Genomic DNA, 20,259 nt, shown 5'->3' with positions numbered 1-20,259 from the left:
TCCTGTTCCACTGTGTTAGGATGCAAGACCTCTTTTAACTTTGGAATCCTTTCTTTCTTGATCAGGTTTTATCCCGGTGTGTGCACTGGGCCTGTCCCAGGTTGGAAGGATTAATCTCGGTCAGAATGTCAGCAGCCTGCGCTTCTTTGCAATATGTGGTCTTCAGGAGGGATTCGAACCCTTTGCCATCAACATGAAGCGAGACATCACCATGTGGTTCAGTAAAAGTTTGCCTCAGTTTGGGCCCGTCCCTACCGATCACAACCACCTCGAGGTAACCGCCTTTCTAACGATAACAATCATAAAAAATATAAACGACTCGTCTATTATCTGTCCTGAAGGTGTCTCGCGTGGATGGGACTGTGGACAGCGCCCCCTGTCTCAAGCTGACCCACAAGACCTTTGGGTCGCAGAACGCCAACACAGACATGATGTTCCTCAGGCTCAGCATGCCTGTGCAGTTCCATGAGACCTTCAAGATCCCAGCGGGCACCACACTGCTCACCCGTGCGCTCACCATACCCGAGGACCAAGTGGTGGTGGTGGAGCCGGATTCTGAGTTTGAGGTGCTGAAGAAGTCTGCCAGCCGCAAGGAGCAGGAGGAGGACAAGAAGGAGCCGTCTGTGCCCAAGGAGGTCTCTGTGGAAAATGAGAAGGACACCATTTCCGAGAAAGGAAAGAAACGAGGGTACGCTTCAATGGTGTCGTCCTGAATGGTCGTAAAGAAAGTACATCTGAAAAATGTCCTCTGTGTCACAGATTTTTTTTCAAGGCCAAGAAGGCAGCCATGACACCTCTTGCCCCTCCTCCCGCCCCTCCCACTGTGCCTCGCTTGGTGGAAGATGTGGTCCCTGATGACCGAGATGACCCTGAGATCATCATGAACACCACCACAGTGAGATGCAGCCACACGGTCATGTTTGGAGAGGTTGTTCTTACTTTTCCTGTCATTTCCCTTCTAGTACTACTATTCTGTGAGGATCTTTGCCGGGCAGGAGCCCTCCGGCGTGTGGGTCGGTTGGGTGACGCCTGACTACCACCAGTTTGATCCCAACTTTGACCTCAGCAAAGTGCGGAGTGTTACCGTCACTGTTGGAGATGATAAAGGCAACATACACGACAGGTTTGTTCCTCGGACACGTCACTGCTGTAGTTGCCGACAGGACGCTAACAAAATATGTCGCCTTGGTAACGCTCTAGAGCAGGGGTGCTCACACTTTTTCAGCATGCGAGCTACTTTTAAAATGACCGAGTCAAAATGATCTACCCACTACAAAAATGCAAAACATCTATTTATTTTCAAATGTATTGAGGATTATTTGTACGTACAATGTATGTTGATGTACCTTACATAACCAAATGAGCCAATATTGCAAAACACACATAATTAACTATGAACATTTTTTGTAATTACCTGAGTTTACTTTGATGACTTGCACTGAATTGAACCAGCCAGGGATGCATAGTCCGGACAGTAGCTGCTGATAGCCAGCCTCAAGCACACTTCCAAATGTTTATCAGTCATGGATAATATCCGTATCATAATATCCGTATAATATTCCATATCCGTATGGAAGTGATATGTTTTTTGCCTTTTTACTTGGTCCAGCTCCTTCACTCATTTTAGTGACCATAAACTTTAGCGAGGGCTTAAAATCTAACGCAATTCGCCGACTAGCTTAGCACTTTGCATCGTTGTTTACGCATGAGCGGTGACCTAAAGGTCAAAATTCAGTTGTCATCTGACTGGTTGTCCTGTATGTCAATCAAGTAACGGGGATGGATGATAGGCTGACATCGTAAGTTCTGCTGCACTTAGAGACGTTGTTTGATTTGATTGGTCGCCCGAAGGGCAACATTCAGTTGTCATCTGAATGGCTGCCCTGTATATCAATCAAGTGACGGCATTGATGCTGGGATGATATTTTTTTAATGTCACGCCGCGATCGACCAGCGATCGACCAGTACCACCTCCGCGATCGACCGGTAGCTCGCGATCGACTTAATGAGCACCCCTGCTCTAGAGCATCTATCATCCCACGTGAAATGATGTTTTTCCACAGTATGAAGCACAGTAACTGTTACATGGTTTGGGGAGGGGACCTCGTCAGCACCCAGCAGACCCGCTTCAGCCAGGAAGACATGGTAGTCGGTTGCCTTGTCGATCTGGCAACGGGTCTCATGACCTTCACGGCCAATGGCAAGGAAATTAACACCTTCTACCAAGTAAGGCGATGTCTTCGATGTTTAAGTCATGATCGCTAAGTAAAAACCACGTGTATTTTGTCTCAGGTGGAACCCAACACCAAGCTGTTCCCCGCCGTCTTCATCCAGCCTTGCAGTCAGAACATGGTGCAGCTGGAGCTGGGAAAACTCAAGGTTGGATGCTGAAGCTTACTCCCCTCTTTTTCACTGCTCATTTCTTCTTCACGTCAGAGCCTAAAGCAGGATTATCCAAATAATCCAGGGCCACATTTTCAGAAAACTAAGGATAGGGGTTTATTCACTTTACACTTTTACTTTAGCAAACGGAAAATACAATATACTCGTATAGAAAATCGGAATATCATCATTTGAAACAGACACACAATGTTGACGCTGGTAAAAATATCCTTCATATGACAGGAGCTCTGGTGTTTTTAAGACCTTACTGTACTTTTGTTTCTAGGACCTACTGCAGAAACAATAGTCAAAGATCCTCTATGACAGAGGCACACTGTTGTTCATAACGACCTACTGAACCCCACCAAAAACACATTAGTCAAAGATCGTCTATAAGACAGGAGTGCCCTGTTGTTTAGACCTACTGCAAAAACACAAGTCAAAGATCCTCTATATGACAGGAGCATTCTGCTGTTTTTAAAAATTCACTGCAAAAAAAGGTGCGTCAAAGATTCTTTATAAAACAGGAGCGGCCTGCTGCTTTCAAAGACCAACTGCAAAATGCATGAGTCAAAGATCCTCAATTTTTGTTTTTTATTTTTTAACCTTTGACCGACTGCAAAAATCATGAGTTAAAGATCCTCTATTTGACAGGAGCGCCCTACTGTTTTCAAGGATCTACTGTAAAAATGCAACTCAAAGGTCCTCCATATGACAGGAGCATTCTGCTGTTTTTAAAGATTCACTGAAAAAAACCCTGCGTCAAAGATTCTTTATAAAACAGGAGCGGCCTGCTGTTTTTAAAGACCAACTGTAAAATGCATGAGTCAAAGATCCTCAATTTTTGTTTTTTATTTTTTAACCTTTGACCGACTGCAAAAATCATGAGTTAAAGATCCTCTATTTGACAGGAGCGCCCTACTGTTTTCAAGGACCTACTGTAAAAATGCAAGTCAAAGATCCTCTATATGACAGTAGCATGCTTCTGTTTTTGAGGACCTACAAGAGAAAACCCCCCATGCTTGTAAAGGATCCTCTATATGACAGAAACGCCCCGCTGTTTTAGAATCTTCTGCAAAAACGGAAGTCAAAGATCCTCTCTGTGATGAGATCTCTGCTGTTTTGTTGCTGTTTTTAATAAATAACTGCAAAAAGGTCTGACAGGAGCGCACAACCCTCTAAGGACCTACTGGGGAAAAATAACTTTCTAAACAGAACATACTGCAAAAACCCTTTTCAAAGATTCTCTCTATCTGACAGAGCGCTTTGCTTGCAAAGTTTTGACCCAAAGGCTGCCAGTTGAATAGGGCCGTCCTTAACCTTCTCCGCTCTGTCCACAGAATATCATGCCCATCTCGGCAGCCATGTTCCGCAGCGAGCGCAAGAATCCGGTGCCCCAGTGCCCCCCCAGGCTGGACGTCCAGATGCTGACCCCAGTCATCTGGAGTCGCATGCCCAATCACTTCCTCAACCCTGAGGTGGGCAAAGTGAGCGAGAAGCTGGGCTGGATGGTGGAGTGCACCGAGCCGCTCATTATGATGGCGCTGCACATCCCGGAGGAGAACAGGTGGGATGCAAACAGCAAGCGGACCTTCCTTCACTGTCCAAAATGTCCTACGAAGAGGAAGAATTAAGGACCTCGGTCCATCTTCTGGTTGATTCATTTGCTGCTGAAGTGTGTCTCAAAATGTAAGACGTCTCAATCCTTAGTTGACGTGCATATCTGTGTTCAGGTGCATTGATATCCTGGAACTGTCGGAGCGTCAGGATCTGATGAAGTTCCACTACCACACGCTCATGCTCTACTGCGCCGTGTGCGCCCTGGGCAACAACCGGGTGGCTCACGCTCTGTGCAGCCACGTGGACGAATCCCAGCTCTTCTACGCCATCGAGAACACCTACCTGCCCGGACCGCTCCGAAGCGGCTATTATGACCTTCTCATCAGCATCCACCTGGAGTCCGCAAAACGGGCGCGCCTGGGCACCAACAAGGAGTTCATCGTGCCCATGACGGAGGACACGCTCAGCATCAAGCTCTATCCTGACGCCAAGAAGGCCCATTCCCTCCCCGGTGTCGGCCTCACCACCTGCTTACGACCGAAGCTGCATTTCTCATCCATCAACTTTGTGGGAATGGATCCTGACCTGTACACACTCAGCCCCATCTTCCCTCTGCAGGTGAGATACCGCTTTAGTTGCTTCCCAGGCATAAGCATTAGCTGCCTACTTTATTTGAATTTGAATTTGAATTTGAATTTGAATTGAAAAATAATAAAATACAATTGTATTTTATTAGATGTATTATTATTATTATATTATTTTATCTTGACTTCCTCCCCACAGGAGCTGAAGACGCGGGCCATCAGCATGTTAACAGAGGCTGTTCTGGACGGTAGCCAGGCCATGCGCGACCCAGTGGGAGGCAGCGTGGAGTTCCACTTCGTCCCAATCCTGAAGCTGATCAGCACGCTGCTCATTATGGGCATCTTCAACGACGAAGACACCAAACACATCCTGAAGATGATCGACCCCAACGTGTTCAGTGGAAAAGAAGAAGACGAAGGAGAAACGTCGGAAGCCCAAAGCGCCGAGGTGAAGGAGGAGGCAGATGAACTGGAGGACGAGGGTATGGGTGAGGAGGAGGAGGAGCTGAAAGACCTGATGAAAGGAGAGCATGAAGACGATGAAGAAACTGAGCAGAAGGAGGAGGGACAAGACGAGGAGAAGGAGGAGGGAGAGGCCAAAGGAGGCAAGGTGGATGGAGAGAAGGCAGAAGAAGAGAAGGAAACCGAGATGGTGGAGGCTGAGTTCAAAGAGGACGAAGAGGGTCTTGAGGAAGGATTACTCCAGATGAAGTTACCAGAATCCGTCAAACTTCAGGTTAGTCTGGTGACAAACCTCATTCACCGTGATTCATCCTCGTTTCTCGAATTATTTATTCCAAACTCTCCTCCGTTCCAGATGTGTACACTCCTGCAGTACTTCTGCGACTGTGAGCTGCGACACCGCGTGGAAGGCATCGTCGCCTACTCAGACAATTTCGTCCACAACATTCAGGACAACCAGCGCATTCGTTACAACCAGCTGATGAGAGCCTTCACCATGTCGGCGGCTGAGACCGCACGCAAGACTCGCGAGTTCCGCTCCCCGCCACAGGACCAGGTGGAAGCCGCTTTTTATTTCCATACATGCAGCATAACTTTGACCTCTCCAAAGCCAACCCTCCTCATCCTTCAAGCCGAGGAAGCGCGTCTACATAATCCACGCTGCTTGCTTGTTGGAATTCCAATAAAAATGGAACATTTTCACAGAGAGGGCGTAACATTGTACAAGTGTGCTGGACATTGTAGGCTTTTATTTACCGACTTAGCGGGAATGAGATGTTTTTTCTGGGCTATTTCTAAAAATAGCTTTCTAAAATCGCAAAAATTGGGCGGCACGGCGGTCTCGTGGTTAGCGCGCAGACCTCACAGCTAGGAGACCAGGGTTCAATTCCACCCTGTGTGGAGTTTCTCCCCGTGCATGCGTGGGTTTTCTCCGGGTACTCCGGTTTCCTCCCACATTCCAAAAACTAGGTGCTAGGTTAATTGGCCACTCCAAATTGTCCATAGGTATGAATGTGAGTGTGAATGGTTGTTTGTCTATATGTGCCCTGTGGGGCCCCCGCCTCTCGCCCAAAGACAGCTGGGATAGGCTCCAGCACCCCCCGCGACCCTCGTGAGGAAAAATGAACCCTCGGTAGAAAATGAATGAATGAATGAATCGCAAAAATAAAAAAAAAATTGTGGGGATGTGAATGCTGAATCGCAAATAAGCGGAGATCCACTTTGCCACTGTGAGCTTTGTTTTGCTGAAATTCCCTTCTTCATGCTGCCTTATCTTTCCTTTAAGGTTCTTTTACTCACCAACTTTAAACACAGCCCAGAGGATGAGGATTGTCCCGTGCCCGAGGATGTGCGTGATACCCTAGCAGAGTTTCACAACGATCTCCTGCTTCATTGTGGTGAGGACATCTTGAAAGTTCTGACCTCAGAGTTACTCCTTTCTTGTTCTAAATCCCTCCTGAAATGACCCAAAGGCATACATGTAGAGGAGGAGGCTGAGGAAGAGGAGGTGGACACCTCACTGAGAGGAAGACTCCTCAGTCTGGTGGATAAAATTAAGAGCTTGCGTAAGAAGAATGAGGAGGAGAGGCCTGAGGCAGAGGAGGAGCCAAAACCTAGTAAGATGACACACGATATGCCAGTTCAGCTAATGTGAATCACATGACTTGATCAAAACCGAATTTGTGTCCCTTTCACAAAGGCACCCTTCAGGAGCTCATCTCCCACACCATGATCCATTGGGCCCAGGAGTCGTTCATCCAGAACCCGGAGCTGGTTCGCCTGATGTTCAGCCTGCTCCACAGGCAGTACGACGGACTCGGCGAGCTGATCCGAGCGCTGCCCAAAGCCTACGCCATCAATGCCGTGTCTTATCAGGACACCATGGACCTGCTGGAGTGTCTAGGGCAGATCCGCTCGCTGCTCATTGTCCAGATGGGCCCCGAGGAGGAACGCCTCATGATCCAGAGCATCGGGTCAGGATGTGTGCACATTTGTGACCACTGGAAGTGAAATCCATCACGCGCTTGAGCGGAATTATGTCCTTTTTTTTTTTTTAGGAATATCATGAACAACAAGGTTTTCTACCAACACCCCAATTTGATGAGAGCTCTTGGAATGCATGAGACCGTCATGGAGGTGATGGTCAATGTGCTGGGCGGAGGAGGAGATTCCAAGGTACAAAAAAATGTTTCAATTTTAGTATCAGTCCCTACATAACAAAAAAAAACATTTTCTCCACAGGAGATCCGATTCCCGCAAATGGTGACCAACTGCTGCCGCTTCCTGTGCTACTTCTGTCGGATCAGCCGGCAGAACCAGCGCTCCATGTTCGACCATCTGAGCTACCTGCTGCAGAACAGCGGCATCGGGTTAGGTCAGTGGGGATACAAGGGCTTCTGAAGCGAAGCTAATAATTAGTCTTGGCAAGCATTATTATTCATTTCAGTATTGTTGTGGTGTGCATATCGATTGTGTCTTGAATAAAAAATAACTGTGCTTCTCGTCGTCTTTTTTCAGGTATGCGTGGTTCCACCCCTCTGGATGTGGCGGCGGCGTCCTGCATTGACAACAATGAGCTGGCCTTGGCGCTGCAGGAGCAGGATCTTGAAATGGTTTGGGAATAGATTAAAAAAAAAAAGGACAATACAGTAGATCCCCTGCAGGTTACCACCTGGTGAATAGTTTTCAGATGCCCATCGAAATGTCTATTTTCACACAAAACCAACAGGTGGTCATCAAACCAAATGGTACAACAACAATTAATACATGTGGACCACAATATAACTGCACCACACGGACTATATGGGTATTGAAATAAACACTCACGATTGTACATGCAAAACAATACTATTTTAAACTAGTTTTTTTCCACAGTTTGCTTTAATGTAGTACAAAATAGTATTGTTTTACATGCATATCTGTGTATATGCATCAATTTCAATACTTGCTTAGTGGGTGTGGTGTGTGTGTGGAGGCAAATGAGGTGGGTTTTCTACTACAGTAAACCTCGGATATATCGGATTCAATTGTTCCCACTGGTTTTGTCCGATATAAGCGAAATCCGTTATATGCGTATACCGGAAAATGTCCGTTTTACGCATATATCGGATTTGTATCCGGTATATGCGTAAATCGGATTTTATCCATTATAAAAAGGCACTTCCTTGACTATGTTTCCAATGTACCTGGACTGGGCAATGAAAAGAGACGTAAGGTAATGAGATTTTAACTTTATTTAAATCTGGAGCCAGGAGAAAGACAATAGCCAGTGACATCAACAAGATTAGCATAACGATGCGGCCATCCGATATATGCCAGGGAAATTTAATGGAAATACATTGGAACGGGACTGGAGATTTTGTCCGAAATAGGCGAAATCCGCTATAAAAAAATCCGATATATGCAATGAATTTTTATTGGAAATGCATTACAGAAAAATCGGTTCTTTTTTATCTGTCCGTTGTGAGCGAATTTCTGATATATCCGAGGTTTACTGTAATAAATCTTTGTACCAAGTAAAATCTACAAATGTGCGGGGATCCACTGCATAAACACAAAGAGAAAGCCGTCCCTTTTCTAATCTACCACAATGTCTCGTATTTGGATGATGACGTAGGTGGTGACATACCTGGCCGGGTGTGGGCTGCAGATGTGTCCCATGCTGCTGTCTAAGGGCTACCCTGACATTGGCTGGAACCCCTGCGGAGGGGAGCGATATTTGGATTTCCTCCGCTTTGCCGTCTTTGTGAACGGTAACATAGACAGTATGGTACACTTGGTGCTCTTGTCCAATAGCCACTGACTTGTTGTTTGACCCCACAGGAGAGAGCGTGGAGGAGAACGCCAATGTCGTGGTGCGTCTTCTCATCCGCCGACCTGAGTGTTTCGGCCCGGCGCTTCGGGGAGAGGGTGGGAACGGCCTGCTGGCCGCCATGGAGGAAGCCATTAAGATCTCAGAGGACCCAGCGAGGGACGGACCTACTGTCAAAAAAGACAGACGCTTCATGTGGGTTTCATGTTCAAGTTCATGTTCAGTTCAGTCTCTCCAACTTTATCTCACACAATTTCTCTTTTATCAGGTTTGGTGGTGAGGAACAGCAGGAGGAGAACCGAGTGCACTTGGGAAACGCCATCATGTCCTTCTACTCGGCCCTCATTGACCTGCTGGGTCGCTGTGCACCTGAGATGCATGTGAGTGTCTCTGATGCTGTGCTCTTTCTGGTATTCAGGTGCACAAATTCACCTGTAAACCTTCACGCCCACTAGCTGATCCAAGCAGGAAAGGGTGAAGCTCTGAGAATCCGAGCCATCCTGAGGTCTCTGGTGCCCATTGAGGATCTGGTTGGAGTCATCAGCCTGCCTGTGCAGATTCCTGCTCACGGCAAAGGTGAGTCTCGGCTAATTGTGGCTAAGTATGTGGATATGCATGTTTGACATGTGCTCTCCACGCCACAGACGGACAAATTGTTGAGCCCAAGATGTCTGCCAGCTTTGTTCCCGACCACAAAGCCTCCATGGTGCTCTTCCTGGATAGAGTGTACGGCATCGAAAACCAGGACTTCTTGCTTCATGTGTTGGAGGTCGGCTTCCTGCCCGACATGAGAGCCGCAGCTTCTCTGGACACTGTGAGTTGAGGAAAGGCTGGATTGGATTAAAGGAATCCTATCCTGATAATTGATATTGGATCTCAGTGGGCCATGATCATAATCTTAAACGTCTTCTAGGACGACCTGAACATTCCAGTTGTGATGGAGTCAGTCCCTGGGAATAAAGTCAGTGTTACCTCTGTGGTTGCAGGCGTCGTTCAGCACGACTGAAATGGCGCTGGCGCTGAATCGCTACCTCTGCTCGGCCGTTCTGCCCCTGCTCACCAAGTGCGCCCCCTTATTCGCCGGCACCGACCACCGTGCCATCATGATCGACTCCATGCTCCACACCATCTACCGCCTGTCCCGCGGCCGAGCCCTCACCAAGGCCCAGAGGGACGTCATCGAGGAGTGCCTCATGTCGCTCTGCAAGTCAGTGCTCGTCTTCTTGGATGGAAAAAGTGAAGTCAGAGTGACATCTCTTTCTCACGACACTCTCTTCGCAGGTATCTTCGACCTTCCATGCTTCAGCACCTGCTCAGAAGGCTGGTGTTTGACGTGCCCATCCTCAACGAATATGCAAAGATGCCGCTCAAGGTTTGCCTCGCATTTCTGTTCGGTGTTAGTTCGCAGAAAGTCAATGTTCTTTGTTCTTTAGCTTTTGACCAACCACTACGAGCGCTGCTGGAAGTACTACTGCTTGCCAAATGGCTGGGCCAACTTTGGGGTGACGTCAGAGGAGGAGCTCCATCTCTCTCGCAAACTCTTCTGGGGAATATTTGAATCTTTGGCTCACAAGGTGGTCGCGAAACTCTCTTTACCTCCCGCCTCCGTTATGTACACCATTGCTAACCCCGCTCCTATGTTGCCTTCCAAAACGCCAGAAATTTGATGCAGAGCTCTTCAAGATCGCCATGCCATGCCTGTGTGCCATAGCCGGAGCCATCCCGCCTGACTACGTGGATGCTAGCTACTCCTCTCACACTGAGAAGAAGGCGTCAGTGGATGCTGAGGGCAACTTTGATCCCAAACCGGTGGAGACCACAAAGTGAGCTTATTGCAGGAAAGGCTGTAAATATGCAACAGCAAACCCGAGCCATAAGGTTCATTGTTACTGTTAACAAGTAAAACAGGTCAGTCTTGATAAATTCACAAATATGAATCCATAAAAATAAAGCTGCAATTTGGAAAGCTGCACATTTCAATGTGGTACAAACATCCAAGTTTAAAGTTTGAAACTCTAAAAGAGTAATACAAAGTGTAAATTGGGCTCACTTGCAAGTCGATATCATAATTGTCTGGAAAAACGATACTGATATGATTTGATCTCATTTTTATGCCAGTATCGGACATCCCTAATGATAACCTGAATTTCTATTTCTATTTCCTGACAGTACCATCATCCCGGAGAGGTTGGATGTCTTCATCAACAAGTATGCAGAGCACACGCATGACAAATGGGCATTTGAGAAGGTCAGTCGTGCCAACCTCCAACCATTTTTTTACACGTCACCTCTGGTTTTCCACACTCATGGCTTCGTTCTTATGGATTTATGCACAGATTCAGAACAACTGGACCTACGGAGAGGTGTTAGATGAAAACGGCAAGACTCACCCGATGCTGCGGCCGTACAAAACCTTCTCTGAGAAGGTAAGAGCCTGATTCTGTATCAGCTCTGTGGACTAACCTCCAGGAGGCTTTGGATGTATGTGTTGACTGTTGTATGTTCTTTTGGCTGTGCTTCTCAGGACAAGGAGATCTACCGCTGGCCAATTAAAGAGTCCATCAAAGCCATGCTGGCATGGGAGTGGACCTTGGAGAAAGCCCGGGATGGAGAGACAGAGGTGGAGAAGAAGGCCGCCACACGAAAGATCTCCCAAACCGCTCAGGTAATCTGGTATTTTTAATCAGTCTTTCTCCAGGATGATGATGATGATGATGATGATGATGATGATGATGACTATCCTCTCTGTCTCCAGGCCACGTATGATCCCAGCCATGGCTACAGCCCTCAGCCTATAGATATCACGGCAATGGCTCTGTCCAGAGAGCTGCAGGTTTGCATCCTTCCTCTCATCATACATGGCTTTCTGCAGAGCTTCACCAGCTTCTTCTGCTTCTCCGCTTTGTGCAGTCCATGGCCGAGCAGCTGGCGGAGAACTACCACAACACTTGGGGCCGGAAGAAGAAGTTGGAGCTTCAGTCCAAAGGTGGAAAAGAAGAGTCTGTCTATGATATAATGAGTTGCTTGTCGCTAGTGGCCTTTTAAAATCCGTAACGTCTCCTTTCAGGCGGTGGCACCCATCCTTTGCTGGTACCTTACGACACGTTGACCGCTAAGGAGAAGGCCAGAGACAGAGAAAAAGCTCAGGACCTCCTCAAGTTCCTCCAGCTCAACGGATACGCTGTGACGAGGTCAGACGTTTGTTTCCACCTTTTCAGTCCAAGTGACGCCACATCACACTTCAGCTCTCCGTCCTCAGAGGCATGAAGGACATGGAACAAGACATCTCCTCCATTGAGAAGCGTTTTGCCTACGGCTTCCTCCAGAAGCTCCTTAAATGGATGGACATCGCCCAGGAGTTCATTGCTCATCTTGGTGTGTTGGAGAGACACACACTTCCCAGCATGTGTTACTTGAAGGTCAAAGGGTTCCTGACATCATTCATCAACTTTGGTTTAATATGTTATATATTGTTTATAATTATGTTCTGCGTTGTCCAGTTTTTGAAAGCGAATGGTAAATTTGCAAAAATGCCGTTTTTAGTTGATGGCCCCAAGCTAGCTCTCACAGTCCAGTCTAATTTCTGGAAGTGACGTCGTCAGGGTGACACCTCTGAGCTAAAGCAGCACAAATGCTTCTTGAGTTAGATCGTTCACTTGGTTCAGTATATTTTTCAGCAAAATAGCAGTCATGTCAAAACGTTGTGTTGCTGCTGGATGTTCATGATGACGGAACACCTTCGCATGAAGCAATTTAGCTTGAAAGTACAGAATCAAATCAGTTTGAAAAATGATGCTATTCCGCCGGTACAGAATGAAAAAGGACAAGAAGAGCGACATCAAAGTTGCCACAGAACAGAGCAAGTCATGTCTTGTTTACATAATGTAACCAGAATATAAGAATTTTCAAAGCCAAGTTTTGAAATGTATTTTTATTTATTATTTTTGTCTTTTTTCAAATCATATTTTCAATATGAGAGAAATAACATCTAGTAGTCCATAGGCAAGTCCTTTTAATGTCTGCACTTGCCGAGCAGTACTTGGAACGACATGATCATAGATGACCACAATGTAGCCCACTTGGCATATTCTTCACAGTGCTGTAAAACATTATAAATGTTATATAACCATCCATATGGTGACAAAATGGCTATGAAAACCTTATATACTCATTAAGAAGCCCATTAAAAACGATCATTAAAGCATAAGCAACTCCACTTACCATTCTGTGTTTTCAAGGTGACCAATCTTCATCTTTATGTTCTAAAAGTTCTCTATTTCATCTTCAAATGTTTCTCCCTTCTTTCCCCCTCAAACTGTGGACCCATGGTTCAAATCTTAATATCTATACAGCTATATCTATAGCTATAATAATAATCTCTAAACATTCTCTGTGTCGTACAGCGCTATGTTTGTTTACCTGAGTGATAGTACTCCCATGACGTCACTTCCAGAAATGAGACTGAACTACCAACTGTCATTGTTACAAATTTACCCTCTGCTTTCAAATATTGACCAATGTAGAACATAATTACAAACAAGATATAACATTTAAGAAAGGTGATAAATCATGTCAGGGATCCTTTAAATCTTGAATCTTTGCTCATGTTGCGTCTCTTAACAGAGGCGGTGGTCAGCAGCGGTCGAGTGGAGAAATCGCCACACGAGCAGGAGATTAAATTCTTTGCCAAGGTGGGGAACTTCATATTCCACAAGTGTTGCTACGTGTGGACGTCACTCGAGTATTTGTTATTGTTTGAGCATGGTAATGGTTGAGTTGATTTGGAAGGATGACACTGAAATACATCTCATGAGTACAGCTTCACAATAGGTATGAATGTCCGAAAAGGAGTAGGAAGAATATTTCTTAATCAAGCCTCATTCAGACGTGCTCACTTAGCTGTGTGAATGAAAACAAGTAGTCCTAAATGCTAAAGATAAAAAGTGAAGACCGGATGCAATTATTACGCTGTGTAGACTTTGACAGCCGCTGGCTGGGGTAAAATATTACAAATATTTTATTTTGATGGCCAATTGTAAATGAACAATCTAAGTTTATGTGTAGTTCTAAAGGTAATTGAGGTGTTTTAAACACTTAACACCTACACCTATGAAGTTATGCTTTTTTTCCTACAGCCTCTATTACTGCATCATATGCAAATGATATGCAAATTAGCCAATGACTTGTAGGACAGCCAATAGCTATGCGTATTCTTACGTTCCTAGTAAGTGCAGGTTATTTTAACCTGTTTTTTTTTTTTCCCTAGATTCTCTTGCCACTGGTAAATCAGTACTTCAAGAACCACTGTCTCTACTTCCTCTCCACTCCTGCCAAAGTCCTGGGTAGTGGAGGACATTCCTCCAACAAAGAGAAGGAAATGATAGCAAGGTGCGTTCAGAGCAATCTTGCGATAAAGTTCTTCAAAGCTCAAACTGTAGCAGGAAGTGAGGTTATTTGACATGAAGTCATTAGCATTCCCTTTATCTTCAGTAAAAAAAACAAAATTGTGTGTGATGGTATCTGTCCTTTCCCACTTTCACGCCCCTCCTAATGTTAGCTTTCCTCCAACATCTTACCTTCCCTGGTTCTCCTCATCATCCTCTTCCTGTCCTCCTTATTTTCTCCTGTGTCAGTATCTTCTGTAAGTTGGCTGCTTTGGTGAGACACAGAGTTTCTCTTTTTGGTAAGCAATCTGCATGCTGATAGTGTGTCTGTCCTCACTTCCTCTTTCTGTTCTGATGCCGGTCACCCTCTCGTGCTCTCATTCCTCTCTCTCGCTTTCCTCACTCATCCGACGCTCCTTAGGCGTCCATGTTTGCAGAGTTGTCTTTTGCCGCTAACAAGCTGAGCGTGCTTTGAGCTGGAATGGGTGAACCTGCAATGCTTTTTCAGCCTGGCTTATGTGAGACGTGCGCTTCTCTCCATCGCTGTCATGTGACATGTGGGTGTCGGTGGTCAGATAACGTGTTCTTTGTCAGAGGGTGACTTTCGAGGACAGCCTAAATTTGATTAAAAATGTAGGATGAGCCAAAGGTCATCAAGCTCATTAGTAAAATGGCATTGTATTTATGTAGATCAGGGTCAAACCAAACATCTTGCAGTAGGGCCCGGGTCATATACGTAGATATTACAGTCATCCTTCCGTGCATCGCGGTCTCTCCCTCGCTTCATCGCATTAAAAAAAAAAATGCATTCATTAATAAATGTATTGTGATTGACTACAGCCTATTATTAGTAAAACAGTACAGTTGTCTTGCCCAAATTAAGCAAATACCTAAATGTACTCAAATAGAAATACTGTATTAGCCATTTAGACAGCCATAAATGAAGTATTCTACATTAACCACTAGGTGTCAGTCATTGTTTGTTGAGACAAGCACCACAACTGTTTTTTATTGCAGGTTTAAATTATAACACAGCAGGAACAATAATAATAACACAGGTTACTGTTGAGGCCAAAGCCCACAACAAGCCACAACATCACTTCCTGTCCAATTCAGATTCTGCCATGTCATCTGTCTTAAAGGGTTCATTTCTTTGATTATATCAATTATATTAATAATACGAATGGAAAGGTGACGATTGGGGTGTTAGTTCATCTATATACGGCTTTAAAGCATATTTACAAGATCCTGAACATGCCGTAACTATAAAAATATTCCATTTATAAAGAAGGAATCCTACTTTGTTATGATTTGGTAAAGGATTTGTGTTATTTTCGGTGTAAAAGTATTGCTGTATGTGCTTGGGAGGTTGTTTGCTTTACTGCATGCTAAAAAGGCCAGCTTTTTACTGAAGACACTCACAATGTACATGAATAAAGGATGTGGGATTTGAAATATGAACTATAACATGTCAACAGTATGTGAATGTCCGTCTTTGTTTACTTCCCAGATGACCTCCTCCACACAAACACAGCAAATAAGCGACACAAAATCAAAACAGTAAAAATAACACTGCCTCGGGTATAAAATATGACTTTTCTGAAGAACATTCATTGTCTCTGACCCTCTCCGCCACAAGGGCCGCTCGAGCTGCTCTGTTTGCAAACCCCCACTTTGCTTTGTAGACCCCACTCTGCTTTGTATGATTATCGTACGAGATAACACAGACTCTCTCCCTTCAGAAACCACTGGAATCATTTTGATAGTTCAAAATGTACAATAATTTAAGAATAGCAACAGGTTTAAAAGTTATTTGGAGGGGTCCAGTGAGAGAGATTGTTGTTGTAGTAGTAGTAGTACTAGTAGTAGTAGTCCACACTGTAGGAGAAGCTGATACAGAAACGTTTTAGTACTATAGTGTTTTAGGGATTGCGCTTTGTAACCTCCCCCCCCTCCTGCTGCTTCAGGATCGGACGCCAGCGCAGTGGTCAACTGCCTGCACATTCTGTCCCGCTCGCTGGATGCCAGGTGCGGCACAGTCTTGCCTCCTCGCATCGCCAGCATCCTTGGCCTGCACTTATTTTTAAGCGAGTTCATTCTGGTGTCGCCTTCCCAGGACTGTCATGAAGTCAGGGCCTGAGATCGTCAAGGCCGGCCTGCGCCAGTTCTTTGAGAGCGCCGCTGACGACATCGAGAAGATGGTGGAGAATCTCAAGCTGGGCAAAGTGTCCAGCCGCAACCAGGTTTGGGAATGAGCTTGTTTTTAGCACGTGCTGTTTTTAGCACGTGTAAAGTGAACCCTGGTGTTGCTGTAGGTGAAAGGTGTAGCCCAGAACATCAACTACACCACCACCGCCCTGCTGCCGGTCCTCACCTCACTGTTTGACCACATTGCTCAGCACCAGTTTGGAGATGACGTCATGAGTGAGTGACGAAAGCATTTCCACGCCGGCAAAAGTTGGCGTCAACAAATGTAACACTTTACCTCTCCCTTGTGTGTCCTCAGTGGACGACTTGCAAATATCCTGTTATCGTATCATGTGCAGCATCTACTCTTTGGGCACCGTCAAGACGCCGCATGTTGAAAAGTGAGTGGAGAAATCTGTCGGTGTGTTTTCACTTCAATTATAAGAGATTGTGTTAGAAAAACGTCTTATATTTGCACTCATTATTCTCAAAGAACCCGTCTGTTTTTGAAGCCAGTAGAGATTTATCCCTTGATGCATGATTTTGGTATATCCTTGTCCAGGCAGCGACCGGCTCTCGGAGAGTGTTTGGCCCACTTAGCAGCCGCCATGCCCGTTGCCTTCCTGGAGCCGGTGCTGAATGAGTTCAATGCGTTTTCCGTTTACACCACCAAAACCCCCCGAGAAAGAACCAGTGAGTGCACCCACTGCCAACAGAACACTTCACAAAAACTCAAACGTTTGTTTTGTTTGCTTCAGTTCTGGGTCTTCCCAGCCAAGTGGAGGAGCTTTGCCCCGACATCCCAGAGCTGGAGATCCTGATGAAGGAGATCCACGATCTGGCCGAGTCCGGGGCCCGCTATACCGAAATGCCTCATGTGATTGAGATCACCCTGCCCATGCTCTGTAATTACCTGCCACGCTGGTGGGAGAGGGGACTGGAGAACTTCCCAGAGCTGGAGGGGCAGATCTGCACCTCCGTTACCTCCGAGCATCTCAACCAGCTGCTGGGAAGCATCATGAAGATTGTGGTCAACAACCTGGGAATTGATGAGGCATCCTGGATGAAGAGGTTGGCAGGTCGGTGACACCATGACATTTATATGGGCCATTTATTGTGGTGATTTGTGCTTACATACATAAGCAAATAAGACATTGTCACTTTTTCTGGTCCCTTTTTTCCTTTCACTGTGTCTTATAATCGTGAGGTAGACTCTCCGGACTGCAGTGTGTCAAAGAAAAGTGATAAGTGAAGTGAAATCAAACATTGGTTGCATGTCTGGTTCAAGTCGGTCAAACAACACAACCGTCTTGAAAGATAAAGATGGTATCCTTGAACATTGAGATTATTGAGACGTCCTCTTCCCAATAAGTCGCACCCTCCAAATCTTGTATTTCATGTTTTTATGACTGCATTTCGTATTTCCTTCGTGTGTTCATTTAGGTATAAATTCCGACTTGCATTCAAATATCGCCAACTTAGGAATGGAACCAAGGATTTTCTGTAAATGTTTTGGAAAGAACATTCTTCTAGCCGATGTTTTCGTCTCCACAGTGTTCGCCCAGCCCATCGTCAGCAGGGCCAAGCCGGAGATGCTCAAGTCCCACTTCATTCCCACCATGGAAAAGCTGAAGAAGCGCTCGGGCAAGGTGGTGGCCGAGGAGGACCAGCTGCGTATGGAAGGCAAGACGGAGGTGGACAGCGAAAATGGAACCATCCGGGACGAATTTGCTGTGCTGTGCCGTGACCTCTACGCCCTCTACCCCTTGCTCATCCGCTACGTGGACAATAACAGGTAGGGCATGGTGTCATCCTAAATCAGAGGTCTCAAACTCAACTTAACTGGAGGATGCATCGCGTGTGCAGTGTGGAATCATGTTTTTAAAGACAAACTTGACACCACTGGAAGCTGGTGTGTATTTGAGCTACGGTACAATATTTTTCTTCACTTGCCGCACCTTTGAGGCCCCTGTCCGGAATGTTCAATGTTGTTCTTCCAGGTAAATGATTCATCTCCTATGTCACCGTTGTTTGTCTCCAGGGCGAGATGGCTAACGTGTCCGGATCCTGATGCAGAGGAGCTCTTCAGAATGGTGGGGGAGGTCTTCATCTTCTGGTCCAAATCTCACGTGAGCTTTACTCCTCCGCTCTCCTCTCTGTTGTTTTTTTTTTTTTTTTTTTTAAACCCTACAAGATATCAGCACGTCATGTTTCGATCACCACAGAATTTCAAGCGGGAGGAGCAGAACTTTGTGGTGATGAACGAGATCAACAACATGTCCTTCCTCACCGCTGACAGTAAGAGCAAGATGAGCAAGGTGAGGGCAGACGTGCAGACGCCCCCACCCCGCGCAGACACTTACCCCACACGTGGAACTCATCTGTGATAGTCCATAACTTACTAACCTGTGCACATATAAAACCGTCTAATATCAGCTGTTCCCTTCTTTTCCTGGTTGTTACTGTGGATAAGCTGGTCAGGTAACTCATGAGAACTGTAAGCATGACATCCACCAGTAAGCTTCCACACAACTAAGACAACAACACTCCCAGCAGCCTTTTAAAGAGACAGGTTGTGGTGTCGGGACGGGACAGGTGGCGTGTCGCTAACTGTGCTTTCTCCTTGTGTCCTGGATCGGGGCCGGACGGCGGGCCGCTAGGCCGGAGACGGAGAGGTTAGACTGTGTTTGTGCACGAGTGCTGTGCTGACCGCATGGCACCCTGGGTTTGGCGAGGCATTTCATCAAGCTTTCACCGCGGGCCGCCGCACTCGTTACACACAGACCCCTTCCACATACATACACACACACACACACACACACACACACTGAAGAGTGGCTATGTATAGTTGTTGTACAGTAGCTATGGTGGATGTAGAAAGTTCATGTGCCTTTTTCTGACCATGATGAATATTTTAAAATCTTCTCAGTCAATAATGTGACTTTAAAACCTGCACAAACTCTTTAAAAATACAGCATAAAAAACAAGACAACGTTCAAAAAACCTGACAGAATTGAAGCTCTTCATGCTCGTCATGCTTGTAGGCTCATACCCAAAAAGAGCGGTAGTAAATGTCTACAGAATTGTACAGGTTATAAATCACATATAAAAGGTTTTAAATAATTCATTGTGGTCCTAAGGACTTTGTTCATTTTCTACATCCACTCTATGTGATGTTAGACCTTAGTGTGAAAGAAAGAGGCTTTGTTCAGGATGTTTTGTGTGTGTGGCCTACTGTGTGCGAGAGGACGCTTAGGGGTCTGCAGTGGCTTGATGAAAGCTCTTTGCTGTAGATTGTAGTGTCCTGACAGGTGTCATGGCGCTCGGCTGAGGAGCGGCGCCGCGGTTTGGAGACGTGCCCTCCTGCAGCCGAGCGCCATCATCCTACTTTGTTTGATTAATAAACAGTTTGTGTGTAGATAGGCTGGGTTGGGAGGCGTGGGGGTAGGTTCTGACGTTGGGTGTCATTCAGCGTTGGCGGACTCCTCCTCCTTTTTTGTTCACATTGGCTTTGTGTTCACCTTCTGTTCTCACCAAAAAGCCACATCCTCTGTTGTTGCCATTTGGTTGTTCCATCAGTAGCACAGCCAGCTGGACTATCAGGGGGATTCAAAGCTAGCGTCAGCTGCAGGTAGCCTGCATCACACGTACTAACTGGTCTTCATCTTCATAATCACCGTTTGTTTCATGGTGGCTGCAAGACAAGACACCCGATGAGCATCATTACTGTGGTGGCCTGCTGTTACCTGGTGATCGGGTGGCCCCTGGATCGGGTGGCACCATGAGACCAGGCAACAGACAGTAATGAGCTCTGGTGGGTACAGGAGCGCACGAGAATGGTCCATGGTCACGGAGCCAAAGCCAGATGTTGTTGTTGTTGTTGTTGTGT

The 20,259-nt window shown here is 46.0% G+C and overlaps 1 protein-coding gene across 5 annotated transcripts in view; it reads left to right on the top strand.

Annotated features, from left to right (window-relative positions):
* The window catches only part of ryr1b (ryanodine receptor 1b (skeletal)), a 70,635-nt gene that overhangs the window by 24,938 nt on the left and 25,438 nt on the right, over positions 1-20,259 (top strand). For 4 of the 5 annotated variants that reach the window (XM_058079403.1, XM_058079404.1, XM_058079402.1 and 1 more), the window contains 44 exons: positions 66-274; positions 342-688; positions 760-895; positions 963-1,123; positions 2,064-2,226; positions 2,293-2,379; positions 3,723-3,949; positions 4,116-4,560; positions 4,726-5,262; positions 5,344-5,544; positions 6,274-6,385; positions 6,461-6,604; positions 6,688-6,961; positions 7,046-7,163; positions 7,230-7,362; positions 7,506-7,600; positions 8,605-8,740; positions 8,811-8,994; positions 9,068-9,179; positions 9,255-9,375; positions 9,444-9,613; positions 9,786-10,006; positions 10,081-10,171; positions 10,233-10,373; positions 10,459-10,622; positions 10,969-11,047; positions 11,136-11,225; positions 11,324-11,464; positions 11,555-11,632; positions 11,710-11,785; positions 11,867-11,990; positions 12,059-12,174; positions 13,423-13,490; positions 14,066-14,187; positions 14,433-14,482; positions 16,151-16,211; positions 16,300-16,426; positions 16,499-16,607; positions 16,690-16,771; positions 16,933-17,063; positions 17,129-17,449; positions 17,925-18,165; positions 18,412-18,499; positions 18,596-18,688. In XM_058079403.1, the coding sequence (XP_057935386.1) occupies positions 66-274; positions 342-688; positions 760-895; positions 963-1,123; positions 2,064-2,226; positions 2,293-2,379; positions 3,723-3,949; positions 4,116-4,560; positions 4,726-5,262; positions 5,344-5,544; positions 6,274-6,385; positions 6,461-6,604; positions 6,688-6,961; positions 7,046-7,163; positions 7,230-7,362; positions 7,506-7,600; positions 8,605-8,740; positions 8,811-8,994; positions 9,068-9,179; positions 9,255-9,375; positions 9,444-9,613; positions 9,786-10,006; positions 10,081-10,171; positions 10,233-10,373; positions 10,459-10,622; positions 10,969-11,047; positions 11,136-11,225; positions 11,324-11,464; positions 11,555-11,632; positions 11,710-11,785; positions 11,867-11,990; positions 12,059-12,174; positions 13,423-13,490; positions 14,066-14,187; positions 14,433-14,482; positions 16,151-16,211; positions 16,300-16,426; positions 16,499-16,607; positions 16,690-16,771; positions 16,933-17,063; positions 17,129-17,449; positions 17,925-18,165; positions 18,412-18,499; positions 18,596-18,688 (6,926 nt within the window). Of the gene's footprint in view, positions 1-65; positions 275-341; positions 689-759; positions 896-962; positions 1,124-2,063; positions 2,227-2,292; positions 2,380-3,722; positions 3,950-4,115; positions 4,561-4,725; positions 5,263-5,343; positions 5,545-6,273; positions 6,386-6,460; positions 6,605-6,687; positions 6,962-7,045; positions 7,164-7,229; positions 7,363-7,505; positions 7,601-8,604; positions 8,741-8,810; positions 8,995-9,067; positions 9,180-9,254; positions 9,376-9,443; positions 9,614-9,785; positions 10,007-10,080; positions 10,172-10,232; positions 10,374-10,458; positions 10,623-10,968; positions 11,048-11,135; positions 11,226-11,323; positions 11,465-11,554; positions 11,633-11,709; positions 11,786-11,866; positions 11,991-12,058; positions 12,175-13,422; positions 13,491-14,065; positions 14,188-14,432; positions 14,483-16,150; positions 16,212-16,299; positions 16,427-16,498; positions 16,608-16,689; positions 16,772-16,932; positions 17,064-17,128; positions 17,450-17,924; positions 18,166-18,411; positions 18,500-18,595; positions 18,689-19,030; positions 19,046-20,259 lie in introns of all 5 variants that reach the window. The other variant, XM_058079400.1, reaches the window with a different exon arrangement.

Source organism: Doryrhamphus excisus, chromosome 8 (assembly GCF_030265055.1).
Source record: "Doryrhamphus excisus isolate RoL2022-K1 chromosome 8, RoL_Dexc_1.0, whole genome shotgun sequence".
NCBI classification, from domain to species: Eukaryota; Metazoa; Chordata; class Actinopteri; order Syngnathiformes; family Syngnathidae; genus Doryrhamphus; species Doryrhamphus excisus.
The sequence above is the reverse complement of the archived record's forward strand: the minus strand, read 5'-3'. Positions and strand labels throughout refer to the sequence as shown.